The 17,578-nt window shown below is 35.0% G+C and overlaps 1 protein-coding gene across 1 annotated transcript; it reads right to left on the minus strand.

The window, feature by feature from the left end:
* Positions 1–8,470: 8,470 nt before the first annotated feature.
* LOC111506396 (endocuticle structural glycoprotein ABD-4) lies at positions 8,471–13,148 on the minus strand. The gene is made up of 3 exons (XM_074169533.1): positions 12,998–13,148; positions 11,184–11,299; positions 8,471–8,812 (listed from the first exon to the last, which is right to left on the minus strand). The coding sequence occupies exons 1-3, from the start codon at positions 13,007–13,009 to the stop codon at positions 8,527–8,529; spliced, it is 414 nt and encodes a 137-aa protein (XP_074025634.1). The 5' UTR covers positions 13,010–13,148; the 3' UTR covers positions 8,471–8,526.
* Between the last annotated feature and the right edge of the window lie 4,430 nt (positions 13,149–17,578).

The following is a 17,578-nucleotide window of genomic DNA, read 5'->3' on the forward strand; positions in this document are numbered from 1 at the left end:
CGTAGTTTTTTATTTTGTCGATCAGTCAACTAAAAATACGAATTTTTCATCGTCTGTGTTTTCTTCATATCTAGCTTAGTTTTCGAGAAAATAAATCTGGAGGCCAGCTGACAGTGATAGTGTTGTCATATCAGTGAAAGTCAGAGTTGTCAATCAACAGTGATTTCAACCAAATCGGTGTAAGGATATTCATGATGTTTTATAAATATCGTTTCTTCTCAAACTTCAATGCCCTGTATCTCAGAAACGAAGCAAGTCCAGACATATGTTCATAATAACTTTTTTCTTAAAACGATCTAACGAATCACCATCTAAAGTTTCGTTATCAGAAAACACGCTGGATAATACATAATGAGATATACAGTGTGTCCGCAAAGTATGGAGTAAATTCGATATTTCCAAAACCAAAGGTCATTTTACAAAAACCTGAAACACGTCGATTTTTAATTTTATCATTCTACATTTTACATCAAAATTTCATTATACAGGGTGATCCATATTGATGTAATAACATCATCGGTATTTTTTTTTAAATGCAACACCCTGTATTTGGTGTTAGTTTTAGATAATCCGTAACGCTCTGATTCCGAAAAGGTATGATACTTGGAGTCTAACGGACATAATCTGAAAGATGTGCCCATAGAAAATAAATTTTATTAATATCTAATAAAAGTAGAAATTAATTAATTATAATGGGAAAGTAATCCAGTAATGAATACATGCCGTTATTTTAAATGTTCGAAATGTAGTCCTTGCTGTAGTTGACAGTAATCGTGCTAACAAGTATTTCTTAATAATTTCAAAAAACTAGGCGGCTAGTTTTTTTATTATTGTGAAATGTCATTATTTCGATTGACGTTCAGTAACTGTTAAATAGGACAGTAGTTGTTGTATTAATTCGTGAATTTTCCGTAGTATTGCTTCGAGTTAATTTGAAGAAGTAATGAATTTAAGTGTAAAGCAAATATTTAAGAATCGAAAGAGAAAATTCGAACAGAAATAAACAATATTTCACAAGAAACCATAAACAAGGTTCAACAAGAATTTATTCAACGTTAATGTTACTGTCAAATACAGCAAGAACTACAGTTCGAACATTTGAAATAAAGTCATGTAGTCATTACTGGATTACTTTCCCATTGTTGAATTAATCATTAGAAAAAAATATAAAATAATTAATTTCTACTATTATTAGATATCAATAAAATTTATTTTCTAAGCGCACATCTTTCAAATTCTGTCCAGTAGAACACAAGTATCATGCATTTTCGGAATCAGCTCGTTACGAATTATATAAAACTGACACCAAATACAGGGTGTTGCATTTAAAAAAATACCGTTGAAGTCAGCACGTCAGCACATGGATCACCCTGTATGATGACATTTTGTTGTAAAATCTAGAATATTAAAATTGAAAATCGCGTGGTTCTGGTTTTTGTAAAACGAAAAACGCACATCTTTCAAATTCTGTCCGGTAGAACACAAGTATCATGCATTTTCGGAATCAGCTCATTACGAATTATATAAAACTGACACCAAATACAGGGTGTTGCATTTAAAAAAATACCGTTGACGTCAGAACATTAATATTGATCACCCTGTATGATGAAATTTTGTTGTAAAATCTAGAATATTAAAATTGAAAATCGCGTGGTTCTGGTTTTTGTAAAACGACCTTTGGTTTTGGAAATATCGAATTTATTCCATACCTACTTTGCGGACACACTGTATACAAAATACAACAACTTGTACATAGAAGATAACATTAAAAATATATTATTCCTTTCCTTCGATAATGTCACTAATTCAACTTCTTGGTGTCTTTCGGAGATAATGTAATAGATTTCTTAATAGAAAGAAACTGTTGATTCTGGTTTTTTCATAAGGGATAGATTTGTATAGTTTTGTTTCGATACAAGAAAATAATCTTTGTTGAAAATATTTCAATATGAAAGGCACAATTTTTCTGACGGGTACCATAATAATAAGTGTACACATGTGCCTGTTGAATGATATTTCATTCTGACATTAAGGTAATACAACTGTCTCGAGTCGAGATCATTGATTTCATTGGAGAAGTGATCAGATATATAACAATAGTTTTTTGATAATATCATTCTCAGGAACCTTTTCTGAATAACTTCTAACGGTTTGTGAGTTTATACGAACCCACCCTATGCCACCCGTAAATGGCTTTCGATCAAGGCATGATATAATGTCTCTCAATATTGACAAATTAGTAATTTTTTAAATATTTGAATTTGTCATTTATTGTTTGTAATTTTTTGATTGTGATATCGTACCCTTGCTTCAATAGTGTTACAACTTAAAATATGACAATTTTGAGTTATTGGTATCACTGGATTCAGGAAAAAAAGCTCTATCAATCTCAAAAAACTATTCTAACTTGAGGGAATTCAGTGGCAGCCAGATAGCAGTTGAATTGGTGTAAACGATTCACCACCACCCCACCACGAAAATCCGACCACCTTGTGGATCAAAATGCCATTCAAAATGCTCGGAAATGCTCAAGGAAGAAGTTCGTCAACAGTTATTTTGTGGATTTTGGAGTTTAGGCGATGTCCAGCGGCAGAGGGAGTTCATTGTATCATACAGTGACAAAATAAAACCAAAATACAGATACTTTAGCACTCAAAACGTCCGTGCCATGAACAGATCCTTCTATTTCGACGTGCATACCGTCCGCATGAGAGTTTGCAAACAATTTTTCGTGGCTCGAACAATACAAACTGCATTCTCAAAAAAATCATCTACATAATTCGTTGCCGAAGACCGACGCGGGAAACACAATAATCATCCAACAGTTGACCCACAATTTATAAATTCGATCCCTTGCATCGAATCCGACTCTTTGCGGGCTCAGACCTCCAGAGAGTTTATCGAAGGTGGCAAGAGCCTTGCAGACCTATTCAGGGACTATAAAGCAAGTCGGGAGCAAAAAGAGTTGCCCCCAGCAAATTCTGTCATGTTCAATAGAATATTTAATTCAGAATTTAACATTTTCTTTTAAACCGAAAAAAGATCAATGTGATGTCTGTGAATCTTATAGTGATGCCAACGATGAAGAAAAGGAGAACATGAGAGCTACATTCGAAAAACACAAGGAGGAGACAGAGCAGAAAAGGAAGGCACAAGGATAACCCATATATGTACGATCTACAAGTTGTCATGCCATCACCAAGGGGGCTCGTCTGATCCTTTTATTATAAAAGCCAACTCAATTGCTTTAAGTTCACCATCAGTTATTCGCATGCTAGAAACGTAAATTGTTATTTTTGGAATGGGACAGAGGCAAAACAAGGAGCCAAAGAAATCGGAATCTGCGTCTACCTCTGCCCCAAGGACCTCAAGGAACAACGCCCTGATGCTGAACTGAATGTTATATTCTATTCTGATGATTGTTGTGGCCAACAAAAAAATAAATACTTGGGTAGTTTGTACCTGCACGCAACTCATGAATTGGATATCCGCAGCATCACATTCGTGGGCATTCCCAAAATGAAGGAGACAATGTGCACAGCATAATCGATAAAAAAAATTCAGACATTTACGTGCATCTCCGATCTACATTCCAGACCAATACGTGACCCTGATTCAATCGGCGAAGAAAACCGGCCTTCCCTACAAAGTGCACATTCTCAACCACGAAACATTTCACGATCTTAAAGTTTGGGAAGCAATTTCAATGTGAACACCGACAGATAAACGGTTACTTGGCATGACATCAAAATTATTCGTGTAGAGAAACAGCACGCAAATTCCTCCTTCTACCAGACATCCTATGAAAATGAAGAATTCAAGGAGATTGACGTCAGAGAAAACAACAGAAGTCGTCACAGAACATCTATGCCGTCACAGATCCCAAGCCAGCTAGTACCAGCTTATTCGGAAAAAAATCCTTTAGCAGAAAATGAAAAAAGACATAGAAGATTTAATTCAGAGAAGAATTATCCCTCAGTATCACTATGATTCATTTTACAAAAATATTTTGGAACTGTAAGTCAGTTGATATGTTTTCACTCCTCAGGAGAATTTATATTCAATGAGATTTTTGTAAACTTACTTTCAACCTTAGTTCATTGTTAATTCTAGTTATTCCTAATTCTCATTTTCCCAATTCTCATTTTTGTAAATTACTTGTATTTCCTACCTCGATAGGGGACGAAAGACAATAAAAGGTTGTTTTGTCACTTTCGTTTGTTCAAATATTCCTAAATAACTCATGTGAGATAAGGGTCAAGTCTAAGAAACGTCAAATAACGTTATTTTTCACTAAGACTTTTCAACGTGATAAAGAACTGTTGGTCACTAGTTCCTACTTAAGCTTAAAGTTTGCTCTATTTGAATGTATCTGTGATTTTTGAGATCAGATTATAAATCTGGGATAGTCTTGCCTCTACTAATCTTAAAAAAAGTATTTAACAATTGTGATTTACCTATTGTATACAAGAAGGTATAATTTACGTTATTGAACAAGAGTTATTTTTTCTTCTTTTTTTACCAATTTTTCACTTTTTTTATTGTAAAGCAAAAACGAATCTACAATAAGGTATCAACTCAAAATAAAACGCAGTACTCACTGCAGCTTGTGGTTGTTGTTGTCATCAGGGAGTGACATGTCAAATTATTTCCATCAATACCGTAAAGCTTGTCGCTCACTTGTCCGGCACAGCACAGCACGGCGCTGTCCGCCACCCGATGGCAACGGGTAGTAGCACCGCCCACTTGTCCAGCTACAACCAGCATACTGAAGGTGCTGTTTGTTCGATTTCAAGGGAATTTCACTTGAAATTTTTCCTCTTCCATTTTCATAGGTACCGTCTGACATTGTGCTGTCAATTGATGGAATAGCAAAAGAGAAAGACTGAAACTTCCCAGGCACTTTTGGACAAGATGATGCTGGCCGGCGCTGGCCGGCGACGGACGCTCTTAGCTGTGCCGTGCCGGGCTAGTGGGCGGTTGTCCATTCATTTTCATTGTTCCAATCCTATCCGTATTTTGACGGGACCTGCCGTGCTGTGATGTGCCGGACAAGTGGACGATAAGCTTAAAGCTTATATTCCTCGTCAACGACAGAATAAAATTAATGTCGTTTGTGAAGAAAATGACTCATTTTATATATATTTTTTGGATCCAAAATTAGAAAAAAATTGCAGTTTACATATCACGAGGATTTTGGCCATGGATCGGAAAGTATCATCATATAGTCATGAATCTGCAATCTCGGACTTGGGTCATGATATCATTGATACATTAAGGTCACTAGATATTTGGAAATAACACAGTTGCAATTAATTGTGGCCTGTATTTTCGAACTTATAACTTTGACACTATTAACTATGATATTTATTAGCGAATTGAAGTTTTGTGGTACACGTATTAACATCGGATCCGAATAATTTTTTTGTAGCACTATCTCCAATTATATCCACAGTTCTAAGCGACTCCCACTCCATCGTTCCAATTATCATTATACGCATTTCCTTTAATTTCTTTTTTTTTTCATTTTTTTTTTTTAATAACTGTAAGTTTATATTGGTTCCAACGAAATCAAATATACATATAACACTAAAAATTGAACAATACCTATCACTAATGAAAGAATAAAATAATTCATTGAAACCAAAAAAAATATCAATTTCAATAAAAATTTAAACGAGAAATTCCGTAAGATTCCAGACGCTGAACTCTACGTAACTCCACGCAACCTTATTTAGGTAGGAAAATATCGCTTTTCCTGTAGAACAGCAAATAAGGAACTCGCGTTCCCTGGGGTTTCAATACGTCTTCATTTTGCACGGTCTTGACCGAAGAATCGTCGTACCTAATCCAGCAATTATTGTAGCCGACGTGGAAGGCATCGGTCACGTAGTGTCCAATGTTGGCATTTTTGCCTTCATGGTAAAAGACAGCGAATAGCTAAATATGAAAGTTATAAAAAATATCCAAACTATGCTGGAATGATATTCTTGATGTTCTTTTTGAAAAAAGAGTCATGACAAATATCTCTAATATATAGTCTTGAATCATTCCTCATTACAGATGCATTTTATATCTCATAAGAATATAAAAGTTGAAGTCAGCGACTATGATTTAGTCAATTAAGTATTCTTTCATTTCTCTGCCTTTTCATTAATGAATGTCCGAACTCAAAATAAAGGAAAGCAGAAATTGACAGGATACACATGAAACAAAAGCATTCGTTGTACAACACTGTTTGGCAGTGTCAGTATATTTCGGGTTCGGAGGCCGTGGATTTTTGGAATTTCTTCCTGACGTTTCGCCATGAAACGGAAAAGTCATACGGTTCAAAAGAGGGAGAAAGAACAGATGATTGCACGCGCGTATCTACCATATATCCCTAGGGTCACAAAAAGAATTGGAAAACTATTGGGAAAACACAACATTAAAACAAGAAAATAGAACAAAGCGTCAGGTCGGCTAAAGACAAAAGGGACTCAGTATCAGCAGTAGGGTTTATCGCACTTGTGGAAAGGTATACCGGGTGATTCTCTACGGTAGCTCATCCATATAACTTTTTTATTATTGGAGATAAAAAACGAAATTTGAGGATTATGTATATTTACTTGCTTTGCTGTACTTCCGGTTTGACTTTCGATTTTTGAATGGGACATACATATTTTCACTTATTTCGATCGAGAATGACATTCTAAATCCAACAATACTTCACTTATCAATATTTCGACAAATAAAATCATTTTTATTCAATTTTTTATTTTTTGATCTAGATTGCCATAAATCGTGTTAATCGATTCATTATTGATCAAGTCACATGGGAATACTACGACTTGATCACGGCCAAGTTGAACTTTTTCATTTGTTACGCGCATCACATTGATTGGCTGTGCCACCCTCACTTTATGTAACTGATGCTGTATTTTAAACCTGATTTTTAATTGTTCCCCAGAGAAAAAATCTAACGGAGTAAGATCTGTTGATCTAGAATATAAAAAAAATAAAACATTTATGTAAAAATATGACAACTCAAGAATGTACCTCGCAGGCCACTGAATAGGTCCATAAATGCCAATCCACTTTTCTGGGAAGGTATCATACAGATGTTCTCTTACGACTTGAGAATTGTGAGATGCCGCTCCATCTTGTTGAAAATAGATATCAACTTAGTTAGCCAATGGCAAATCTTCAAGAAAATCATTAATTTGATTTCTAAGGAAAGCATCTTTTACAGAAGGCCGACGAGCCACCCCCTTTCTATTTGAAAAAAATCAAGTTAACTGGAAAAATTCATATTTGCGACTATAAAATAATTCTTAAAACGACTGTGATGTCATTGGCCTCAAAGTCGTAGTTTTCCCATATTACTTGATCAAGAATGAAGCGATTTACACGATCCAATGAATTCTAGATCCAAAATTATAAATTGGAATAAAAATGATTTAATTTGTCAAATATTGACAAGTGAAGTACTGTTGAACTAAGAATGTCGTTCTCGATCTGAATGAGTGAAAATATATAGGATGTCCCATTCAAAAATCGAAAGTTGGGGTATTTTCTGGTCAAACCGGAAGTACGGCAAAGCAAGTGGATATGTCAAAATATGTACCTACATTGAACTATAATACAAAACCCTCAAATTTCGTTTTTCTATATCCAATAATAAATAAGTTATAGGGGTGAGCCACCTTAGAGAATCACCCGGTATATCGGAACTACCAAAAGACCAATGGGAATAAGGCTGAAGGAGCATGAAAGAAACTTCAGACTAGGTCAAACGGACAGGTCGGCTGTGGCAGAACACGCAGTCACTGGAGAAAACCACAGGATTCTGTTTGAAAACACATGACTCATTGGCCCCAACCAGGGAGACAATAGCAGACTGGTACGGGAGGCCATAGAGATCCACAAACACATGAATAATTTCAACATAAAAGAAGAAGCGGTGAGCCTCAATCGAATATGAAATCTCATTCTAAAAAGTTCAAGGGAAGCAAACAGCATGACGGAAGGTAGAAAATGGTCAATGAAGACATCCTAGAGTGTTCTATCATGTCATTTGAACAGAAAGCTGATGATTGGTTTGTAGCGAATAGTTTCAAGTTAAAACATAATAAAACACAAAGAATTTTCATGCAATCCTCTGAATCAAATGGGTGGAAAAGCTAAACTTCTAGGGCTCACATTAGATCCATCTGGCATTGTCACATCAACGAACTGAGTCCTATGCTTCAACACCAGATAACACTGTTTCAATCCATCACAAGTTCCATCACAAGTTCCATCACAAGTTTCATCAGTGGTGTTATACTGATCCACGAGTGCATTACTGGAATCAACTGTTCTTGAAGGACGAGCGTTTTCTTCTTTTTGTGCACTGGAGATATTGTTTTAAATATATATTTGTATTACTGGTCCTTCAGCAACACGGATTTCAACACAATATTTGTCAAGGATGAAAAATAAATACGAATTAACTTTTTTTAGGTCTATTTTATATATACACGAAAAACAAAGTTACTCTCATTTTTATTGGTAGTATTTAGCTTGTTGGATTTGTGGGCGTTGTTCTGGTTCAGGGTGTGCGGCGATCCAGTCCAAAGCTCTAAGGATTTGGGGTGGGATTGGGTGGGGTTGGGGGATAGCATTACCCTCAGCGTGGAAACCGTTTTCGTCAGCTGTGTATCTTACTTCAATTGGTTCTCCTCTGGGAGCTTGGTAACGGAAGAAACCTTGAGCAGCCGTTGCTTGACCTTCTGGCACTGGTTTTTGAACTCCTTCCTCTCCGGCTTGGATGCCATTCTCAGTTTCGTATCTACAAATTGGAATTGTTATTATTATCGAAGAAAGAGGACTGTGATTGAATTATATAAAATAATTGATTTTCTTCAATCACCAATACAGCTGATTGCTATTGTACTATTCCGAATCAAATGGTTACCGGTCGAAACGTTTTGGACAAAAAGTTAAAATTTGGTAGTTCATAATAATGTATCTATGAAGTATATGAAGTGAGTCATCTGAAACATCGTTCCTGACCTGTTCAAATTCTGCACGGTTCAAATAATGTTTCAATTTTTTTCAAATTTTAAGTATACTACTACGGGAAAAATGTCGATTCAGGAGTAATCATTGAAAATTGTGATTTGATTTCGAAATGTGTTTTTAAGCTACTTAGAATCAATCAAAACTGAGTAAGAAATTTTTAAGTAAACTGGTAGAAATTTTTAACTTCGGAGTATACAAATATTCTGACACGAAACACTAATTCTTAAGTATTAAGAACGAATTTTGTTGGAAATATCTGAACCTTTTTCATGAAAATATTCATGTTACTCAAAATTTCTATTATTACTTCACACAATTAGAAAAAAATTTCGAAAACATGGAACATTCGTCCAAATTTTACTCAGATTGAATCAAATTTTATTAAGAAATTTGCTGGAATTTCATTAAAGTATAATTTTTTTAATGAAATTAAGCACTTTTGGAAAATTTTAAATTTTTTCAAATCCTTTAAATTTTGAGGTATTTTTATTGTTAGAAAAAACAAATAATAAAATGTCTGCAAAATATCAACCCAAATTAGAATTGTTTGTTTCGTTCGTTATTTTCGTTATTTTTTTCTAGTTTTTAAAATTTTGAATTGTCAGTGAAAATAAATCAAAAAAAAGAAATAAAATTTCAGAAAATTATCAAGAAGTTCACAACGTAATTTTTTTATGAATTTAGATAGAATAGAGATAGAGATAGAGAAAATAATGAGTGATTTTTCTGCTGGTATCTTTTTGGCAACACTGTTTTTGACAAATCACGCGTGAATCGTGTCTTGTGTCATCGTCAGACTTGTTCAGTTTGGTCTATAATTCAACCATGAATCGACTTACGAATGAACAACGCTTGAAAATTATTGAATTTTATTATCAGCATTCATGCTCGGTGAAGAAAGTGCATCGTGCACTCCTTCAAATTTATGGGCAGTTTCATCGGTCTACTGAGGGAGCTATTCAGAAGTTTGTGACTAAATTTCCAACCCAGTTTACATTAGTGGACATTAAACTACAATCACGCATACATAGAGTGAGGATCGAAGAAAATATTGCGGCTGTATCCGCCAGTGTTCGTAATGATCATGAAATGTCGATTCGCCGCCGTTCGCCGCAATTGGGCGTATGTTACTCCACTATGTGGAAAACTTATAGGATACAGCTGGTGCAAGAATTGAAGCCACACGACCTCCCACAACGTCTAACATTTGGTGAACGGGCGCTGGCAAAGTTGGAGTAATACCCACATTTTTATAGAAAAATTGTGTTCAGCGACGAGGCTCATTTCTGATTGAATGAATACGTTGACAAGCAAAATTGCCGCATCTGGAGTGAAGACTCCAGCATTGCAAGAGCTACTGATGCATTCCGAAAAAGTCACTTATTGGTGTGAATTATGGGTCGGTGGAATCATCGGACCGTACTTCTTCAAAGACGGCAATGGCCAGAACGTTACTGTGAATGGCAAGCGCTATCGTGTGATGATTGACGACTCTTTGTTGCCAAAAATGGAAGAATTGGACATGCCTGACATGTGGTTTCAACAAGAGGATGCCACATGCCACACGGCATGCGAAACAATGCGATTCCAATAAAGATTTCATCAATTTTTTCAAAATTTGTGTGTTGCTTTGAAACTAAAATCCTATACCTATTAAAAAATCACCCGTTACTTGTCTTTCTCCACAAAATTCAATTTTCAACCATTCTTTCACAAAATTGCATTCTGTACAAATCGATATGTAGATATTCCACATCAGAATTCAAATATTCCTCATGACCTGGCTATCCTACTAACTGGTTATATAGAAAAAATGCCGAGTCAAATGGTTTCCACTGTTTGCTGAGGTATATCATTATATAAATAGTAAAATTGAAAAAAAATTTATTATGTTTGTGCGCATATTGGCAACACTTCATCGACTGTCTCATTATAATTAGTAAGCAACATTTTAAATAATTTGAGATCTCCTCACTAGAGCATAGATATGAGATAATGAAAAGACAGAAAGCTATCGCTAGTACTGGCTATTACTAGTATGATATCTGTCGCACTCACACACAACCGCTTAACTGAACTTGAATTGTGTTGTTTGTGTTGCATACTCAATGATCGATTAAAAAAAATGTTTTACTCACTTCCATGCGTAACTTCCATCTGGGTTAACAGACTGGTCCTGGGCCAAGATGCGAGCTACAACGGGATCACGGAGTTCGGCACCATATACGGCAACCAACAAAACTGATACTAAAGCCTGAAAATAATACGCTGTTGAATTAAAGAATTCATTTGTCCATAAAGTCGAACAAATTTCAAATTTGAAGATATCCTGAAGATATCTTTTTGAATTTCTTCAGTTGCAATTATGATAGATTTCATTCTAGCCACGATTCAGATATCATTAAAAGAACACTAATCTATTTAGACGGACTCTAGCAGTCATAGAGGTGATAGAAAGAACCTACCAAAAACGAAGACATGCACTATTGTCATAGGGGTTGGGTGCAGAGCCGAATGATAAAAAATACCCATCAAAACCACAGAATAAAAATAGAGTTTACGTACAAAAAATATCTAGAATGACTATTATGGAGAACGCTAATGAACTACAAGGTGGTGACCAACAACAACTGCAATTGTAATTCTAGAAAAGGCATGCATGCTGAACGAAACTTGATGAATAACAAAAAGCTACTCATTGCTTTTCAGCAACATAACCTTACACACTGGGCTGCAAAGCCAACTAGTGCGAAATTCGAAAAGTACGTTTTGATTTCCCCATAAATTTGGCACCTCTCATTCTCCACAACGTATTCAATATCCTCCGGAATGTGAGGCAATATTGTTGTCTCGTCAATACCTTAGTGCCGCATATTGCCCTCGTAATGCTGTGTTGTGGGTACAAGCTTATGCCACTTTGCCGATTATTATTATTATTATTATCATCTGGAAATGTTCACTGAAGCAGTACCTCAGTAGACTGAGTTCTGTTAATATCATGTCAGTCGTCCTTTCGCAACCTTTTATTTCATATATATAAGATGAGTAACTAAGCAGAAGCTCCCACATTTTTTATACTGATACTTTATCTAATCCAGTTCACGTCATAATAATAATTTCAATTGGCTTATTGGCATTTCTAGAGAAGCAATATCGCAATGAGGAGTAGGGTACTTTTTCTCGAAGTCCCATAAACTAGTTGGGATAAAAGTTTATATGGAACGTTCACCAGTTTCCGATCTAGATACACAAAAATTGGTATCTAGACTATCCATTTCCAAAGTCACCCCTATATTGCTCATAATAGGCTTTAAAATTGACATTCATGTTGCTAGAACACTGCTAGAAGCGATTTACAAAAGAAGAGATATCCCACCAAAAATATTTTCATGTATTACCTAGACAAGTTTCTTGGCAAGCATGTGTAGACACGCCTCAACTCTACAAGCCATATGTATGTTTTCTACCACTTTTATTCGTAAATAACGTTACTGCAGTTTCGTCCTATACGGACATTTTCAAACTTATACAATAAACTTATATTTATATTGTATAAGTTTGAAAATGTCCCTATAGGACGAAACTGCAGTAACGTTCGTTACAAATAAAAGTGGTAAAAAACATAGAAATTTTCATTTCTCTTTTCATTATGATTTCCTACCACGTAGTAACGGCTACATCCATCAATTTATTTTTTAACAGTATTTTCTATGGGTATTAGAATTGTAGTTACCAGCTGAATAAAAAATTATTTCCATTTATGGTTCGATAAAAAAGTGAGCTAAATATTTTGGTACCTCAAAAGTATTATGTTAGTGGAATTACATTTTGAACTAGGATAAGAACCATTTCTGTATTTCCATATCGGATCGAATACTATAGAAATTCCATTATATTTTATCTAGTAAAAAATGAAGAAGACATTACATGTACAAGTGTGTGAAGTACTTACCAATTTGAACATTGTGTGTGATTCTTTGTCGACGACAGATCGAAACTGATGCAATTTGTGAAGAAAATGTCTAGTTTTATACTTGTCTGATCCCAGTCAAAAAAATTTGCATTTTACATAATTTCATGAGAATTTTGGCCATGGATGGCAAATCATCTTCAAGTCTCATAAATATGCAGGAACGGACTTGAGAACGTTCGTACAACTTCATACACCTATATCATCAAATATTTGAAATATTGCATCTATTATGAAGGCGATATATTCATCATCTGTGACCATTATGTTGAATTCGAAATCTTGATTTTACGTGAAGAAAATACGGAAAACGATTTTCAAGATTTCTACATATATTCAGAAGACACTTGTTTTATCAGGTACAATTGATGGAGCATTTAATTCGTGTTCTTTGGCCATCAAACCATCTATTCAAATAGTTCAAACAGCTTTTTATGCGAAACCGCCATCTTGAAAGTAAAATCATGGATTATTCAGTTTTGATTTGATTTGATTTCAATATAATTTTCTGTAGTTAATTATGAGTTTTCAAAAATAATAATTGATGAAGTCATATATATGATTTGAGATGTGAATAAGGCCATTTTTCCACTCAGATATACAAACTTTGTTTCAAGCAATATACTTATCAAATTATGGATATAATTTAATATAAACGAAACTTCAGAACTGTTTCATTTGAAAGGGTTATATTTTTTGTAAAAGATACAGATACATACAGAAAAATATAGGAATCATCTAAAGAAAGGAAGAAAGTAACCAATTTTTGAAATAAGTAACTTCTGTATCAAGATGGAGTAGTAGAAAGCCAAAGACTTTTTTTCAGAACTTTGTTATGGAAAAAGAGTAATACGACCTAATCGATTTTCATCACCCTAACCATTATCCAACGTTCGCTGGGCACAATACAAGTTGTCACACCGTCGACTAAGTATCTGCTGACGGCGGACAGCGTAACCGAAATGGCGTTTTGCTCGGAGCTCTTCGTGTGAAGGCATCGATCGAGCGTATTTTATCTTAATCTGTACATTTACTCACTAGTTATGAATACAGTCAGTATATGAATGGATTAATCCTTTACTTGATAAAAATTGTCTACTAGAACTACTGATGAAGTTGCAGTGTTAGCGGAAGGCATCTAGAAAAAAATGTGAAAATTTTTCAATTATTTTCATGGAAAATCAGTATGGGCTTTTTTATTGTAATAAGACTTTTCTTGTCAACAAAATCGAAATGATTTACAAAGTGTTCGGAATTTGAGTTCTTAAAATAAAAAACAACAGCAATGAATATTGTATCATAATACAATAGGTACATGCATTTGAATGTGTATATTGTGTATAATTGAAATAAAATAACTATGTTATACAATAAATTGTATATTATATTGGGAATGTATTTGAAAATAAAAATTGAAATATTTGTTAAATTACAATGAAATATGTACACTAGTATCACGCTGCTTCTAACTGACTTTTATAAGCTAACTCTCAATAACTTGGGTTGAACTTTTGTAATTTCCAGAAAATCTCTAATACTTTTGAAAATAAACTACATCACATGTTACTCGCTGTTGATGTAGTTTTCTAAAGGCGAAATAAATTTTGAAATCGGGAAAGTGGTTTTTGAGTTTATCCATTACAAACAAACAAATATTTTCTCTTTTCAAAATTAGTTTAAATTCATAAATTTTAATTTCTCGAAGTTAGCATTTTGAATGCGACATCTGTTTAAAATATGTTTTTCTGTTAACCAGCTGTCGCACACCTAAGAACAACAACCCTGAGAAGTCGAAACTTGTGTGAGCTAGGGATCAACGAGGTCTTACCTTTCAACGTGTGATTCCTAATATACAGGGTGTAACTAATAAGTGTAAAACATTTGAGGAGATGATTCCTCATCGAAAAAAAGATAGGATCTTTGATATAAAGAAATTTCATTGGAGCATCCCTTGTTAAGATACAGCCCCTTAAAGGGGGTACATACAATTTGTATAACAATTTTTTTCACAAGCACTAAAAAAGTTACAATATTAAAATTAACCTGACTTTTGTACTATCAAAAAAACACTTAGCCAGTAATTTACATGGTTTGCCCCATGGTTGTAATGGGTGGAAAACGCAACCCCTAAAATTTATTTCCAATGTAACGTTTTGACTTATTATTTGTTTACAATTTAAAAATTCATTTCCGATAGCCTGTTTCATTCTAAACAAAAAATGTCTCTTGGGTTTTTTGACCAAAATAAACCAGTTCGCAGCAAAAATTATTTTACGAACAACTACAGAGATACATCGTCATAAATGCGAAAATACGAAACTAATCTATCTAGTGGGTCGCTATTAGCGCTAGTGACAATTAGATTGGTATGACGCTGTCAGTTTGTGAATTTTCGAAATTGAATTGATACTAATTGGGTGTTGTTGTTCTGTTCTTAATTTGTAACTCTAATAATTTACTTGTTATTAAACAGGCATACACAAATGAGGAAATGGCTGATATGCATTACGTTTACGGTCTGTCGCAGGGGAATGGGTCAGAGCTTCTAGAAGATATGCTGAAATGTATCCTCAACGGCAGCATCCTTCATATAGAATATTTGCTCGACTTCATCAACGATTACGAGAATATGGTTCATTCGACAAAAAAACGCAGGATTGTGGTCGCTATCGCGAAGTACGAACACCACAGCTTGAGAAAGCAGTACTTAATTTGATTGAAGAACAATCTACTACCAGTACTAGAAAGATTGCTTTCCAGCTAAATGTTGATCATATGACAGTATTCGAATTTTAAAGGAACAACTCTTATACCCTTGCCATTTGCAACGAGTACAGGCACTGTTACCGCGAGACTTTCCGAACCATCTTGAATTTTGCAATTGGATGCTGGAAATGACTAGAAGAAATTGTGCCTTTCTGAAGACGATAGAATTCACAGACGAATGTAGTTTTTCTTGGGACAAGATTATTAATTTTCATAATTACCACATATGGGACGATGAAAACCCTCACGCTATTGTCGAAACTAACCATCAAGAACAGTTTTCTCTTAACGTGTGGCTCGGAGTTGTTGGGGATGATTTAATTGGGCCTCATTTTTTACCTCCTCGATTAAATGGTGAAGCATACGTTCAATTTTCAAGAGAAGTGCATCCAGTACTGCTGGAGGAAGTTCTTTAGGGCGTCAGAAGGGATATGTTTTTATGCATGATGGGGAAGTCGTAGTTTTTCCATATTACTTGATCAAGAATGATGCGATTTATATGATCCATGGCATTCTAGATCAAAAAATTTAAATTGGAATAAAAATGATTTAATCTGGTTAATAATGACAAGTGAAGTATTGTTGAATTCAGAATATCATTCTCGATCGAAGTAAGTAAAATATATAGGATGTTCCATTTAAAAATCGAAAGTTGGGTTCACTTCTGGTGAAATCGGAAGTACGGCAAAGTAAGTGAATATGTCAAAAAATGTATATTGAACTATAATACAAAAACTTCAAATTTCGTTCTTCTAAGGTGGGTGAGCCACCTTAGAGAATCACCCGGTATATCGGAACTACCAAAAGACCAATGGGAATAAGGCTGAAGTAGCATGAAAGAAATTGCAGACTAGGTCAAACGGACAGGTCGGCTGTGGCAGAACATGCAGTCACTGGGGAAAATCACAGGATTCTGTTTGAAAACACAGAACTCACTAGCCCCAACCAGGGAGAGAATAGCAGACTGGTACGAGAGGCCATAGAGATCCACAAACACACGGATAATTTCAACATAAAAGAAGAAGCGGTGAGCCTTAATCGAATATGGAATCTCATTCTAAAAAGTTCAAGGAAAGCAAACAGCATGACGGAAGGTAGAAAATGGTCAATGAAGACATCCTAGAGTGTTCTATCATGCCATTTGAACAGAAAGCTGATGATTGGTTTGTAGCGAATAGTTTCAAGTTAAAATCTAATAAAACACAAAGAATTTTCATGCAATCCTCTGAATCAAATGGGTGGAAAAGCCAAACTTCTAGGGCTCACATTAGCGAATCACCCGGTATATCGGAACCACCAAAAGACCAATGGGAATAAGGATGAAGGAGCATGAAAGAAACTGCAGACTAGGTCAAACGGACAGGTCGGCTGTGGCAGAACACGCAGTCACTGGAGAAAACCACAGGATTCTGTTTGAAAACACATAACTCATTGGCCCCAACCAGAGATACAATAGCAGACTGGTACAGGAGGCCATAGAGATCCACAAACACACGGATAATTTCAACATAAAAGAAGAAGCGGTGAGCCTTAATCGAATATGGAATCTCATTCTAAAAAGTTCAAGGGAAGCAAACAGCATGACGGAAGGTAGAAAATGGTCAATGAAGACATCCTAGAGTGTTCTATCATGTCATTTGAACAGAAAGCTGATGATTGGTTTGTAGCGAATAGTTTCAAGTTAAAATCTAATAAAACACAAAGAATTTTCATGCAATCCTCTGAATCAAATGGGTGGAAAAGCTAAACTTCTAGGGCTCACATTAGATCCATCTGGCATTGTCACATCAACGAATT

The sequence above is a fragment of the Leptinotarsa decemlineata genome, unplaced genomic scaffold (assembly GCF_025532065.1).
Source record: "Leptinotarsa decemlineata unplaced genomic scaffold, Ldec_3_MD MMD2_P_RNA_scaffold_5, whole genome shotgun sequence".
In the NCBI taxonomy this organism is placed as follows: Eukaryota; Metazoa; Arthropoda; class Insecta; order Coleoptera; family Chrysomelidae; genus Leptinotarsa; species Leptinotarsa decemlineata.

Bases quoted from the DNA above. Each gene is read 5' to 3' on its own strand.
- LOC111506396 (XM_074169533.1), bottom strand. The intron at 8,813-11,183 runs GTGAGTAAAACA...TCCAATTTGTAG, and splicing joins GATGGAAGTTACGCATGGAA to ATACGAAACTGAGAATGGCA.